The sequence below is a fragment of the Chiloscyllium punctatum genome, chromosome 10 (genome assembly GCF_047496795.1).
Source record: "Chiloscyllium punctatum isolate Juve2018m chromosome 10, sChiPun1.3, whole genome shotgun sequence".
In the NCBI taxonomy this organism is placed as follows: domain Eukaryota; kingdom Metazoa; phylum Chordata; class Chondrichthyes; order Orectolobiformes; family Hemiscylliidae; genus Chiloscyllium; species Chiloscyllium punctatum.
Window position 1 is genome coordinate 58,921,737 of NC_092748.1, and position 15,516 is coordinate 58,937,252.

General features: G+C 41.3%; 2 protein-coding genes across 3 annotated transcripts in view; one reads left to right on the forward strand and one right to left on the reverse strand.

Annotated features, from left to right (window-relative positions):
• Positions 1 to 15,516, reverse strand: part of cfap210 (cilia and flagella associated protein 210) — a 193,092-nt gene that overhangs the window by 120,496 nt on the left and 57,080 nt on the right. The gene's annotated exons all lie outside the window — the stretch shown is intronic.
• phgdh (phosphoglycerate dehydrogenase) overlaps positions 1 to 15,516 on the forward strand; it is a 61,611-nt gene that overhangs the window by 39,191 nt on the left and 6,904 nt on the right. The window contains exons 9-12 of the mRNA XM_072579271.1: positions 9,029 to 9,181; positions 9,501 to 9,639; positions 10,296 to 10,423; positions 14,350 to 14,575. Coding sequence (XP_072435372.1) covers positions 9,029 to 9,181; positions 9,501 to 9,639; positions 10,296 to 10,423; positions 14,350 to 14,575 — 646 coding nt within the window. The remainder of the gene's footprint in view (positions 1 to 9,028; positions 9,182 to 9,500; positions 9,640 to 10,295; positions 10,424 to 14,349; positions 14,576 to 15,516) is intronic.

Genomic DNA, 15,516 nt, shown 5'->3' on the forward strand with positions numbered 1-15,516 from the left:
TTATGAACAATCTGTGGATGTTATCTGTGGTGAAGGTTCAAATACATTCTTGTTTGGGAAATTGATTCTAAAGGGGAGGAAAATTGATCTTAGATCTGACTTGTCTAGTTTATACTGGTGAATTTCAAATAAAGGTATTTTCAAGAAATCATGTTGCTTGCTGTTCCTTTACCTAAAGTCACAACGGAAGATATTTCCAGAATATTTGCTCTCTAATTTTTACAAGTCAGAGAGAGAGCAGGAGGCCCAGACATCGGTGCATTTAGAGAAGTGGTGTAAACGATAAGAAAAATTGAGGCCAGGTCACACTCAAGGATCAGACTTGTCTCATTACTGTCAGTTGGGATCATTACATCTTGTCAAATTACCCATGGTATCTTGTATACTCAGTTTTTCTCACATTTCACACAGACTTCAACCATTAAATTTGGTAATAGTGTGCGGTGCTGGAAAAGCACAGCAGGTCAGGCAGCAGCTGAGGCCCAGGAGCAGCATCAACTGTAGTGGTGATAAAACAACTGCTTCTCCTTCTGGATTCTTTGCTCCTCACTCTCAGCCATATGCCACCACCTGCTCTCCCTGCAGTCAAACCTGCCATGGCTCAGGGCCACACTGTTCCAGACCTGCAAAGGACCTCTACTGTTCTTTATCCTTAGAATGAATAATTCTGAACAAATGCTTTTTCTCCAAGTCTGACATCAAAGACCATAAGTACAACAAATTCTCAAGTACCTACCTTAGTACTTGGGATTCCTCGACCAGTGCAGAAACTTCTGCAGGGCTCAAGCGGCTCGGACACCATTAGCCAAGCAGCCATCACCGCCACAGTGAACGTTGATGTCATTCCCACTGCTGCCGCATAGACCACAGCCACTGCCAACCATGCTTCCACAATCTGCTGCCAAGACAATTGCCTCCATGACCACTGCAAGATCCACCGCCACTGGAACCAACACATAGTCTACCCTGCACGCTACTTCTGCTCCCACAGGTTCCACTGCCGCAGCCACTTCTGCCCTCAGTAACCTCACTTAACGGAACACCAGTGACCACATCACAAGTCACGCATCCCATCACTTACGCCTCCCCCCACTGACGTCACTAACTGCAACTCAGCTGACGACATATGAACTTCATGTGTTAGTCATTTCTGCCCATGTGGATACCACCAAAGGCCCCACTTCTGCCCCATGACCGGTGACACTTCTGTTGGTGATGTCACAAGATCCTATAACAACACCCACTCCAGTGACAGTCTCCACACACACACCCGCCCCCCCCACTCCCAGGTCCTAGCTCCCAGCCCTGCTGTAGTTTCACCATGTCCTCAGACCTGCCTCTCACCTGAGGATGAACTATCCGTCCTCATCCCACTATGTTCCTGGATCAATTAGTACAACATGTGTTGCGACATTGAACATTTCTTCAGCTGCCTCCACCTCTGGGTTTACTTTTTCCATCAAGTCTCCTATCTGCCCTCTGAGGATCCCTTCTTGTGCCTCCAACACACCCCATCCACTTTGTCCCATGCCAGTCTGTTACCCACCCCTGACCTCTTCATTTTCGACTGCCTCAACTTGTTTCTCTTTCTCCCTCTTTCCGCCCCCCCCCCCCCCCCCAACCCACTCCAACCTCACCCTCACAATGTGGAGCCCTCCACCCCCTCCCTCCAACCTCAGCATCACTGTTAAACCAGTAGATAAGGGGAGGACACTGGTAGTTTGGCACACTGACCTTTTTATACTGCTAAAGCCAGGTGCTGACTCACAGACACCTCCCACTACCCCTCAACCACTACCTCACTTCCCACCACCAAGCCATTGTCTCCCAGACCATCCACAACCTCATCACCTCTGGGGATCTCCCATCCACAGCCTCCACCTTCATAGTCCAGGAACCCTGGACCGCCCGATTTTACTACTTAACCAAAATTTACAAACTTGACTGTCCTGGTCCACCCATTTTCTTAGCCTGCTCCTGCCCCACTGAACTTATCTCTGCGTACCTTGACACCATCCTGGCCCCCTAAGTCCAGGATTTCCCTACCTATATTTGGGACACCACCTATGTGCTCCACCTCCATTATTTTCATTTCCCCAGCCCCCAATGCCTTATCTTCACCATGGACATCCAGTACCTGTACGCGTCTATCTGCCATGATGAAGGCCTTCATGCCGACCCAATCAGTACTCTTCCACTGACGCGCACTCATTTGACTGGCTGAACTGGTTCTCACTCAACAATTTCTCCTCCCAATCCTCCCCCTTCCACCAGAGTCTAGATTAGAGTAGTGCTGGAAAAGCACAGCAGTTCAGGCAGCATCCAAGGAGCAGTAAAATCGACACTTTGGGCAAAAGTCCTTCATCAGGAATACAGGCAGAGTGCCTGAAGGGTGGCGAGAGAACACCTTTCAGGCACTCTGCCTGTATTCCTGATGAAGGACTTTTGCCCGAAACGTCGATTTTACTGCTCCTCGGATGCTGCCTGAACTGCTGTGCTTTACCAGCACTACTCTAATCTAGACTCTGGTTTCCAGCATCTGCAGTCATTGTTTTTACCCTTACGCTAGCCATGGGCACTCACATGGGCCCTAGTTATGCCTGCCTCTTCACTAAGTACGTGAAACAGTCCATCTTCCGCAGCATGCCTGGCACCATTCCCCATCTTTTCCTTCGCAACGTCAATGACTGTATCAGCGCTACCTCATGCTCCCATGAGGAGGTTGAACAGTTCACCAACTTCGCAAACACCTTCCACCCCCAACTTCAAGTTCACGTGGACCATCTCCAACATCTCCCTCCCCTTCCTGGACCCCTCCATCTCCATGTCTGGCAGCCGGCCCAACATGGACATTCGCTACAAACCCACCAACTCTCACAGCTACCTGGACTACACCACCTCCCACCCTGCCTCCTGTAAAAATGTGACCCCCTATTTCCAATTCCTCCGCCTCTGTTTCATCTGCTCCCAGGAGCACCAATTGCACCACAGAACATCCCAGATGGCGGCCACCTACAAAGACCGCAATTTCCTCTCCCATGTGGTCAATGATGCCCTCCAGTAAATCTCCACTTCCCGCACTTCTGCCCTTTTGAACCCCACTCCTCCAATCATCATAACAAGGGCAGAACCACCCCACCAGCCTCTGGATACACTGCATCATTCTCTGCCATGTACAAACAGACCCCACCATCAGAGATGTCTTTCCCTCCCCACCTCATCTGCGTTTTCAGCGAGACCATTACCTCCGCGATTCCCTTGTCAGGTTCACAGCCCCCATCAACCCACCCTCCCCTCCTGGCACCTTCCCCTGCCACCGCAAGAATTGCAAAACTTACGTCCACATTTTCCCACGCTTCTCTTTTCTCGCCCCCCCCCTTCCTGATTTCACCAGTTTCTCTATTTTTTTCCCCTCTCCTCACTTTATCCCAGTCCAATCTTCCACCTTGTCACCACCCTCTTAAACGGTCCTAGCTGTCCATCTTCCTTCCCACCTATCTGCCCCAACCTCCCTTCAACCTACCACTTTCACCCCTACCTTCATCTACTTATTGCATTCCCAGCTACCTTCCTGCCCCTCCAGCCCCATCCACCTCCCATTTATCTCTGTCCCCTTGGCCAACCAGCCTCATTCCTAATGAAAGGCTTATGCCCAAAACATAGATTCTCCTGCTCCTGGGATGCTGACTGGCTGTGCTTTTCCAGTACCACACTCTAACTCTGATCTTCAGTCCTCACTTTCTCCTCTGATAATAAAACATGCTCTGTCAAAGTATTTTGTCTTCCATGCATCAAGATCACTTTCAAGAAATATGAAAGTAAAAGGAAAACAACCTTGATGTATAAGAGGTAAGTTTCTGATTTATTGGCACTGATTGGTCGAAGCATTTCTACAGGGAATGTTGAGTCACAGATGTACAGCATGGAAAAAGACCCTTCGGTCCAAGTTGTCCACGCCAACAAGATATCATAACCTAATCTCTAGTCACATTTGCCAGTGCTTGGCCTGTAACCTTATAAACCCTTCCTATTCATAAACTCATCCGCATGCCTTTTAACTGCTCCACCACTTCCTCTTGCAACTCATTCTGTAAATGCACCAACATCTGCATGTGTTGCTGCTTAGGTCCCTTTTAAATTCTTCCCCTCTCACCTAAGCCTATATCATCTAGTTCTAGACTTCCCCCACCTCTGGGAAAAGACTTAGGGTAAATAAACAATCAATGCCCCTCATGATTTTATAAACCTCAGCCTCTGACACTCCTGGGGAAAAAAGCCCCAGTCTATTCAGCCTCCCTATAGTTCAAATCCTCCAACCCTGGCAACACCCTCTTAAATCTTTTCTGACCCCTTTCAAGTTTCACAACATCTTTCCGATAGGACCAGAATTCCAAAAGTGGCCTAACCAATGTCCTGTATAGCCACAGCATAACCTCCCAACTCCTATACTCAATGGTCTGACCAATAACGGAACGTGTAAAAAATGCCTTCTACACTATTCTATTTACCTGCAACTCCAGTTTTAAGGAACTATGAACTTGCACGCCAAGGTCTCTTTGTTCAGTAACATAGCATTAAGTGTATAAGTAACACTCACCAACTTATCATTAAGTCTATAAGTTTTGCTCTGATTTGTTTTTTTTAATGAAATGTAGCTCCTCACATTTATCTAAATTAAACTCCATCTTCTGCCACTCAGCCCAATTGCCCATCTGGTCCCCTTCCAGTTCTGGTGTAATCCATCCTCCTTGTACAGGTCACTTCTACCCCAGAAGAGATTGCAATAATCCAAAAATGTGAACCCTTCTCCCCTGCACAGGCTCCTCAGCCATGCAATCATCAGCTCTAACCTCCTATTCCTAGCCTGTAGGTCGTAGCACCAGGAGTAATCCCGATATGACCACCCTTGGCGACTTTTTAAAATTCCTACCTAGCTTCCTATATTCTCCCTTCAGAATCTTTATCCTTTTTCCCTTATGTTGTTAGTTCCATTGTATACAATGACCTCCTGCTAGTCCCTCTCTAAGATATCCTTGATCCTAGCCCCATGGAGGCAACCGACCACTTTGATTTTTTTTTACTGCTGGCCACAGAATCATCTGTCTGTAACTCTGACTAGAGAGTCCCCTATTAAAATCGATCATTTGGAACTCGACGTATGCCTCATTACATTAGAGCCTGTCTCAATAACAGAAACTTGGTTGTTTGTGCTACGTCCCCCTGAGAGTCCATCGTCGTCACCCCACCCCCCCCCCCCCCCCCCACATTTTCCAAAACAGCATACTTGTTTGAAAAGGGGATAGTTAGAGAACTTCTGCCTACCTCTCCTGCCTTTTCTGGAGTTAGCCCATCTACCTGATTGTGTTTCTGTGGCTGTTCTCCCTTCCAATAACTACCATTCATCACACCCCCTTGCTCTTGTAAATTCCTCATTACCTGTAACTGCCACTTCATCTGATTCATGTGATCTGATAGGATTTGCAACCAAAGACACTGTCTACAGACATAATCATCAATAACATGGAAACTCTTGCTAAACTTCCACATCTGACAGGAAAAGCACATCACTCCACTCTACTAAAGGCCATCCTCACTCCTTCACAATCTGTTGACCCAGAAAAATAGCACCACCATTTTACTCTTTTTAAGAAAAAGACAGTGCTCCAGGCTAACTTAGTACTTGAGGTTTAGATTTTTAAAATTTTAATGAAGAGACTGATCTCAATAAAACATATAATCAAGAAAGAACCCCCTCTACTCACTACACATTAAAAACTATGCACTTATCTGTTCCTTTGTTATGAGCTGTCCCACACAGGTTCTTCAAAGGTCAGCTGTGAATTTCACTTAATTTTTTTTTAGACCCACTCTGATGTCCAGAGATGCGTGAACTCATTGAGTAACAGTTTATTGCCAAACTTTGAATTTTAATCATTGGAGGTTAGCTTTGATTAGTCTTGGTGTTGTCCTGAGAAATGAATCAGAGAATGGCCAAGACCTATTTTTGGCAAGTTGAAACAGGCAGTGTGTATGTGATCTTTATCTCTAAGAAATAGATACCTGTGTATTAATAAGCTATTTGTTGGCATATGTCTTTGCACACATGTAGCTCATGTTGTTTTGCTTGCAGAATCTGATCTAATGTTGGACACCTGAGTTTTGCAAGCTAGGGCTGCTTTGGTAGAGTCAGCACCTTTCAAAGAGACAGAACAATGTAGTTTGATACAATCTGCCAGTCTTTGGATATACAGTTCACATATCTAGCACTGAAATTCATATACCACATTATTTGTTCCTTTTATTGTTTGAAGCAGCATCCTGTTTGTGGTGGCTCTTCTACTGAGCAGAACCTGTGCTCTATGCTGTCTTTGCTGGGTAGGACATTGATTATCTTAAAAATAAGCCAAAGTACTGTTTTCAAACACACAAAATAGTGAATATTGGACCTTTGTGTATTTTAAATGTAAGAAATGCCCTGTGTTGGCCTCTACTAGGATTCATTTGCCAATGTGTCAGCACATTCCTCTCCACTGTGTAAATGTTTGTCCTTTACTGTAGTACTTCCTTAGAATGCAAGACAAAATCGTTGACTTTTTTTAACACAGCATTAATGCTCTACTTCAGCATTCTTTTTCCCTTTCTCATTTTCTCTCAATCTTTTGTATTCTGTTTAGATAGTATTATAACCCAAATACCCATTCTAATCAAAGAATTAAAATATTGCTAGTTACATTAATTTACCACATTAACTTGTCAATATATTTTATAAAGAATAATCAAGATGTAATTATTGATTACTAGACATTCTCTTGTGATAAAAGCAAAATACTGCAGATTCTGGAAATCTGAAATAACCACACTGCTGGAGAAATTCAGCAAGTCTGGTACCACCTGTGGAAGAGCAACAAAGTCAACAATCAGGCTCTTGTCAGGCCAATAGGATCATATCCATCAGTCACCAAACCTCTGGGGAAGTCTCCTTTTGTGATGGAGACCTGAAGGAACGAAGTGGCTTTCAGGAATTTAAGTGGCCACTGTAAGGCTTTTCATAATTGAATACAACAATGGTGTTAGTCCTTTTCAGCAGAATGCTGCAAACTAATCAAAGGCTAGTGGCTCATAATTGCCAATTGGAAGCAGAGACAGCTGATGGTAGTGCATCCATTATAGGCTCAGGTGCATTGTGGGATTTTATACCAAAGAGCAGTGAATACTGGGAAGAGCTTGCAGGGCAGAGGGTTGCCTCAATCTTTCCATTTGACTGGAGGTCGTGTGGAGATAATATATGGTGCTGCATATCCCAATTATTTATCAAGCATCTAAATTCTTCATTTGTAAATTGAGGATCATGTGTTGAATGACTAAGTCACTGAGGCATTCCAGACAAAAGTATATTCTCACTGAGGAGAAAGTGAGGACTGCAGATGCTGGAGATCAGAGCTGAAAATGTGTCGCTGGAAAAGCGCAGCAGGTCAGGCAGCATCCAAGGAACGGGAGAATCTATGTTTCGGGCATCAGCCCTCCTTCAGGAATATTTTCACTGATATTGGTTAACATCCAAATCATCATTGACAGTGACAAGATAATTTGTTCTTGTGGAAGTGAAGAGATCCACTCCAAGCTTTATCTATAGTAATGGTTCTTTAGTTGATTAACTTGGTAATTGATATAAGGCTGGATCACTGGCTGATATGGTCCTTAATCTCTCATTTACCCAGGAAGCTCAATTCCTTGGTTGCTTGCATTGATGTGCTTTAACATCTCTCCTGTCAACTACTTGGGGCTAATGATTCTTCCTTTTGTGCAAGAGGCCATCTTAGGCTATCACACCACCTCTGTATTATTCGTACTTTAGCAACCATTGTGACCATGATGCTGTAATGCCACCCTTGCATCACCACTTCCAGCAACATTAGAAGACCTTGTAGTTTGAATCTGAAAAACAAGCAATGTCATTGCTGAGTTGATGACTTGCAGTGCATATCCAGGTGTTGCTGCTTTGTTTAATTTGGAAGTTTTCATACACTGTCTTAACCTCAACTCTCTCCACAGGGAGTGCTGCACTTGGCAGTGGTTAGCAATTTAATTTTATTTCCCTTGTTTGTCATGTCAAGATGATATGGCTGCAAGCAAAGTAACATACTTCGAAGCAAATAGAAACCAGTTTGAGGAAGCTTTGCAGAGGCTCTCAGTAACACTTGGTCCCAAACAAGCATTTATTAAAGTGCTCACAGTAAAGACAATAGCTAGGTGCTGTTTCACAATTAGCGTAATATCGGCATCAATACTGTGAATGAAGATCCATCTGGTTATCCTTGCTGCATAAAAGTTTTACCAAGTCTTGCCTTACCTGTATCAAGCAGCAAGATGAGTTCTATCATTTGTCTTGGTACCACAGCAACATTCTCAAATTGAATAGCACAGCCATTCACTTTCAGATGTTGCTTCTGCCTATGGATCTGAGATCCAAGCAGATGACAATATAATTAGTTGGAATACTGGTTGACATCAATTGTTGCTTGATTCTCGGGAAAGGTATATATTTTTTTCCCCTCTGCTCCAAACTACTGCGTATCTTTAGCGGTGAATCTGTGTAGAGGTTCACACCTTGATGACAAATTAGGCAAGAAGTTTCCTATATGTTGCTTATATGCTGAGTTCAGCCATTTCTCTAATGTTTGCATATTTGCAGTAGGGTTGAATGAGCAGACAAGGCAAAGTTGTATATAGACCGCTTTTTAAAAAAAAACCCTAAAGGTTTTGCGTGACTGACATCGTATCAAGGAAAAAGTTGTTGAAACTGAGAATTGCTGACTACATTCAATGTAACTTTGTTCTGAGTTATGCATTTCTATTGTTATCTGGATTAAGCTGGTAAACATTTGATATTTTCAACTGGCGTGCATACTGCTTTATCTGTATCGCAGACAACAATTTTTATTGTATTTCAACTATCAAACAATGCAAATAAAGAATTCTGCATTTCTCATTTTGAAATTTTGTACTTTTTTGTTGTTGTTGCTCTCAGGAACCCCCTAAGAATCTTTCTCTAGTGAAACATCCAAATGTAGTCAGTTGTCCACATCTAGGTGCCAGCACCCATGAAGCCCAGAAACGCTGTGGAAAGGACATTGCAACTCAAATTGTGGACATGGTGACTGGCAAGTCATTAGTTGGAGTGGTATGTAGCAAAGCTGCTGTGTTATTTAAGCATTCTAAACAGGGAAATTACATTGTAAAACTGAACGGAAAACATGAAAATGTCTTGCATTAAATGTCATTCAATGAAAGCATTAACACAAAGGGAAGCATAAAGGTTTACAAGTTTATATTGCTTAAAGCATTAGTTATTTCAAACCTTTGAAGTGTTATAAAATATTTGAACTTCACTGTAAAACTTAGTGTATTAGCCTCTGATTTTATATTGGGCAGTTTTCTTGTGAGTTGGTATTAATTTATTTTTAATGTTAGATTTGACATTGTTCTACGTCCTTTGTTAGATTAATGCCCACGCTGTTAGCCATGCAATGGCCCCTGAAACCAAACCCTGGATCCAGCTTGGGGAAGCACTAGGTTTTGTGGCAAAAGCATGTACTGGACAAGGAAATGGTAAAATCAATGTACAAGTTACAACACAAGGTAAAAACACAACTTGGACATACATTGTCAGCAACCCCTTTTATTTAATAAGAGCTCTGCACCATTTTGGAAGGGCTGTATGTTCATGGTTTACATTGAAGTTGACATTAATGTAAAAAGGGAATTGATGTACGAGAATGTGGCATGTCCTAGCTATAAGTAGTCGTTTTAAGTCTGTTATATTTTCTGGCTCCGAACCTGAATCCAGAATTTAAGCACACTGTCACTTATTTTGGGATCGAAGATGTCCGACTTAATGTTTACCTAAAACTTTTGTGCTGGTCATAGCTGAGCTGAGATTTTACTGTATCTGAAGTAGTTGCCTACAATTAAGTTTGCCGAGTAACAAGTTTTCAGTTATAAGACAGAGCAGATTCCTGGATGATTTGGTTTTCTAATCTGTATTGTGTGGAATAGTCAAAAATATTTTCCCTAACTGATTTTCTTTTTGACTGTATTTACTCAGCTTCCAGGACTTGTTGAAAGAAAACAAATATGATGCCTTTGACTGTTTGACTTGCAAATTTAAGACAAATATTAAAATTGAGATTGGAGCAGAAGGATACTTGGGTTGCAGCAGAGGGTATAAAAACAAAACTGATTTTTTTTTAAGAGGAATATGATTATTATTATGTAGCTGTTTTGTAACTTTTAAGGAACATTCTTGAAAAATGCTGGGAATTGTATTGCCTCAGCTGTGGTGGTAGGATGGCTTAAAGGAGACTTGGAAAACAGTGTCAACCTCATCAATGCATCCCTATTTGCAAAAGAAGCAGGACTGGATGTAAGTTGGATTTTTTTCATTCTTCATGAAAATAACACCTAATTGTTTTAACTGTTTTTAGTTCCGGTTGTCAGATGTTCATAATAAGAATCTTTTGTGTTTCCTGTACATTTCGTGATGAATTGTGTTTGTGGTCAGAGAAACTATTTTCTAAACTTCAGACTGGATTAATAGTATGGTTTTGGAGTGAATTTCCAGTTACCAGCTAACTGAAGTATAATTGCTACCTGAAAACTTAGATACTGACCACCCATGATGTGTACTATTTGCTTGGATTCACCATGATCCAGTCCATGATGCAGATTAAAAGAAAGCCAACAACTTGGAGGCTGGAGATTTGAAACAAACAGAAATAATTCAACTAATTTTGTTACTGGACTCAAAACATTAACTGTTTCTCTCCACTGACGCTGCCAGACCTGCTGAATTTGTTTGTATGCAGATTAAAAGAGCAGGCTCTCCTGTGCCATCAACCTTTTAAACACTGGTTGTCTTTATGATTGTCTGTTTCTGTTCGAGAGAGAGAACTGGCTGTAACGAATATTCAAAACCTCCATTTAATGAAACCGCTTAAAGATGGAAGGTTGTGGTCCTTTTTAAAGCTGATGTTTTTCTTCGATAATGCAAAGTGACCAAGTAGCATCAATGCAGGCGGTTGGAGGAGTAAATGCTATTTCTCCTATTCACCAAACGTGACAAATTTGAAGAGGAGTTTTTCTTGTAGCTGCTAAAGTAGTTTGTGTACATTTTAGCTTAATCTTCTAACAAGTTGGTGTACGAGGCATTTCATCAGTACAGGTAGACAACCACTTATCCAAAATCCAAAATGCGCCATAATCCAAAGGTTTTTGAAGTTTTTATCTCATTAACAAGGTTGTTTGGCGTGCAAACAGTTAACCTAACCCAACCCACACCCACTCAATGCATGTCGCTCAGATGTGAAGTGGGGGTGGGGGGGATTGTGGCCCAGCACTGGCAGGCCTCCAGTCTGTTTCAGGGCCTGTTACACTGAGTCTACTGTTCAGGAAGATTTCTTGTTTACGATTTCACCGTTGACCATAAGAAATGAGTGGAAGAAAGGCCATTCGGCCCATCGAGTCCACTCTGCCATTCAATCATGGCTGGGCATTTCGATGCCATTTACCCACACTCTCCTCATATCCCTTAATTCCTTGTGAAATTAAGAATTTATCAATCTCTGCCTTGAAGACATTTGACGTCCTGGCCTCCACTGTGCTCAGTGGCAATGAATTCTGCAGGCCCACCACTCTCTGGCTGAAGAAATGTCGTCTCCATTCAGTTTTAAATTGACCCCCTCTAATTCAAATGCTGTGCCAATGAGTCCTAGTATCCCTGCCTGACTGAAACAATTTCCCAGCATCCACCCTTTCTAAGCCATGCATTATCGTGTAAGTTTGTATTAGATTTCTCCTCAACCTTCTGAACTCTAACATATACAATCCCAGCATCTTCAGTGGTTCATCGTATGTTAGGCCTACCATTCCAGGGATCATCCATGTGAATCTGTGCTGGACATGCTCCAGTGCCAGTATGTCCTTCCTGAGGTGTGGGACCCAAAACTGGACACAGTATTCTAAATGGGGCCTAACGAGAGCTTCACAAAGTCTTAGTAGCACCTCGCTGCTTTTACATTCCAACCCTTTTGAAATAAATTACAACATTACTTTTGCTTTCTTAAACACCGACTCAACTTGCAAGTCAGCCTTTAGAGAATCCTGTACTAGCACTCCCAGATCCCTTTGTACTTTGGCTTTATGAATTTTCTCTCCGTTTATAAAGTAGTGTTCTTTTTTTTTCTTTGAACTGTCACTTATTCCAAAACTCGCAAACGTCCAAAAACCAGCTGGTCCCGAGCATTTCAGATAAAGGATTGTGTACCCGTACTTTAATTTGTATTTCGAATAGAATCATCAAAAAATTACATAGTACTTTGACAACTGGCTGACTACACCGGTCCCATGCCCTTAACTAGAGCATGTGTTGCTACTGTCACAGTTGTTACATGTGGCAATAAACACTTTGTGCACTGCATGCACAGGTATTGAAAAACTGTACGTTCAGTCTAACCATTTAGTTTTGGTGAATGGAATCTTGAAGAACCTTGGATATTTGGTTGGATGAATTTCTTTTTTTTCCATGAGCTTGCAGAAACAGCAATATTTGCAGGTCAGGGAGAAGGTGGATTGCCTAAAATTTAAGTATCTTTCCACACAAGCTATATCTTGTTGTTTCATGTGTTGTTATCCTGTTACTTTAGGTTCCCAGAAGAGGCCAATGGCAAAGACCAATATCTAGATTTAATTGAGCAACTTGGAGCATTCTGTGTCATCCATTCATACAGCTAGACTTCTACTGCAATCTTAATTAGTGAAGCAGAGAACATAACTGAGAAGAAACAAGTGATGATGAATTGGAAAATATGCAGTCCATTGGCTAAAGGGTCAGCTTGGAGTTTCCAGCAACTCATAAGCCCAAATTTAAATTTGAGGGCTAGGCTACAAATGTGTTCTCTGGTGTAGCATCACATCAGTTGTTTTGGAGTGAGTTTGCAATATACAGGGTTTTGGGATGACTTTAGAGGAATCAAAGGCCACAAGTGTGCATTACTGTTTTTTAAAATCAACTTTGCAGCCCATGTATTTCCTCTCCAGAAAGCTGTGTATTATCAGTAAAAGTATTGAGTACATCTGCAAATAATGGTTAGTTTGTCTTACAACTCTAGCTGATGATTAATATGAGCAAAGCATTTTGTATTTATGTAGCACATTTTTAATGTACTTTTTGATAGTAGGACTGGAGGCTAAAAATCTTAGTTTGAAGCATAGTTTTAAGGAGCATCTTGAAAGAAATAAGCTGAGAGCTTTAGTGAAGGAACACAGAGCTTCGAGCCTGGGCAGCTGGAGGCACAGTCGTTATTGGTTGGACATCAAAGCAGAAAAGTGATTAATGCCTTTGTACAATCATGTATCCCTCTCATTTGAACTGTCTTCTACTTTTTCATAGTAGTGTTCCTTATAGGATAAAACAAGGCTGTGATAAGGGAATAAATAATATCGGGCATTTTAACAAGTTTCATTCTATTTCTGAGTAGATGGGCATCTGACATGGGGATCATCAGAGAAAATAAGGACGGACAGAACATTAAATTACACAACGATAACTACAACCTCAAGATAACACCGTTGTAGTTCATTCTAAGTTATGAAAGAGACACTGCATCTTTCATTGTGAGGCTTTAGCAAATTGTAGTCTATAACACTTCATTATCTGTATAGGTTGGTCAGATGATTTGTTGGATTGTAAGATTGCTCAAGCCATTTCACGAACCAGTATTTTCACTTGCCCTGCAATATTAGTAGAACTCTGCATCAAATTTCATCATCTATGTTAAATACAAAACTGTTTCATTCCATGAAACTGCTTGTTCTACACATGGAGATGTTTAAAATTCATTTTGAAATCTATCAAATCTGAAATATTCAGAAGAGAGAATAATTTGAAGTTGTTTAGTCTGTCTTAAATTCAAGTTTCAAGTTTCTGCTCATCTCAAATTGAAAACTTAAATTGGGATCAGATTGCACTATGCACTATGGACTTGATGCCAATTCTAGGGTGACATGAAGGTGCCACCTTTTGAATGCAGTATGGAAATAGGGGTTCTATTTGTTTGCTGGTCAGAAAAGATCTTGTGGCAGAATTTGAGTAAGAATAGTGCTTTTTCTGGTGCTCCTTGCCAACCTTCCCAATCTCCCATCACTACTGAAATCGTCAAACTTTTAACATATATTGCTTCTTGGGGGAACCTTTGCAAATTGGCTGCTATGCCTCTCTATGAAATAATCATTGATCATAAAGAATTTTGTGATGTCCTAATGAACATATTATGTAAATGATCTTTTTTGCAGATAACAATTAAGCACAGCGCCTCCACTCCAGAATTTTCAACTGATGAATGTGCACTGGAAATTTCAACTTCTGGTGCCTCACATAAGTTTGTGGGCTCTGTACAAGCAGGTGTTCCTGTACTACTGGAAATTGATGGAGCAGTATTTGGAAAAGTAGTTCCCCTCAAGGGAAACTTATTGATTTATAAGTCTGCACAAAATCCTCACAATTTGGCATCTGTTGTAGGTAAGCAATGCAGCTATTAATTCTATGGAATCTCTCTTATTGCCTTTGACATTTCAGCATCTATAGTTGTCCATATTTGTTTTCATTAATTGCCCTTGAAGTGGATAAATTAACTAAGACTTAGTTTTACATTTAAAGTTAAATAAATGCATCTTTGCACAGTATATATGCCCTGTCGAACCTAAAACCACCACCTTACTATTTAAGGTTTTTTCAATCTGTAGAAGATCCACTATCCTTTATAGGTACTTGAATTAAGAACACATTTAGAAACATTTGCCAAACTTAAAGTTTTTGAAAACATAAGTAGCAGAATAAATTCAAGAGAACTAATGTTTATTTGAATTGATAGCTTTTAATAAAGTCCATGTAAAAGGTTAGTGTTCAAAATTTTGATTTTGACTCTGAGGTTAGGGATAATATACTGGCACAGATTGGCAGTTGTGCAACAGGCAGGAAAGATAGTAACGATAAGTAAGAATCCACTCTTTAGAGTGGAAAGAGACGACAAATGGGGTACTAGAGATAACTGCTTGGGGCCCCAGCTGTTCAGAATATATATCTATGATTTGGATGAGGGAATCAAATGTAAAATTTCCAAGTTTTCTGATGATGCATGCTAAGTTTGGATTGATTAGTGAGGATGATGCAAAGAGGCTTCAAGATGATTTAGACTAATGCTAGATTAAAATGCTTCGCAGATGCAATATAACACTGGGTAATTGTGAAGTTTCCTACTTAAGAAAAACATCATGGCAGAAAATTATTTAAATTAGAATAGATTGGGAAATGTTGGTACAGAAAAGGATCTGGAAGTCCTTGTACTAAAGTCACTGAAAATGAGCATGCAGATGTAGCAAGAAGTTAGAAAGACAAATGATATTTTGGGCTTTTTATTTTAAGAGGACTGGAATACAAGAGCAAAGAACTCTCATTGCAGC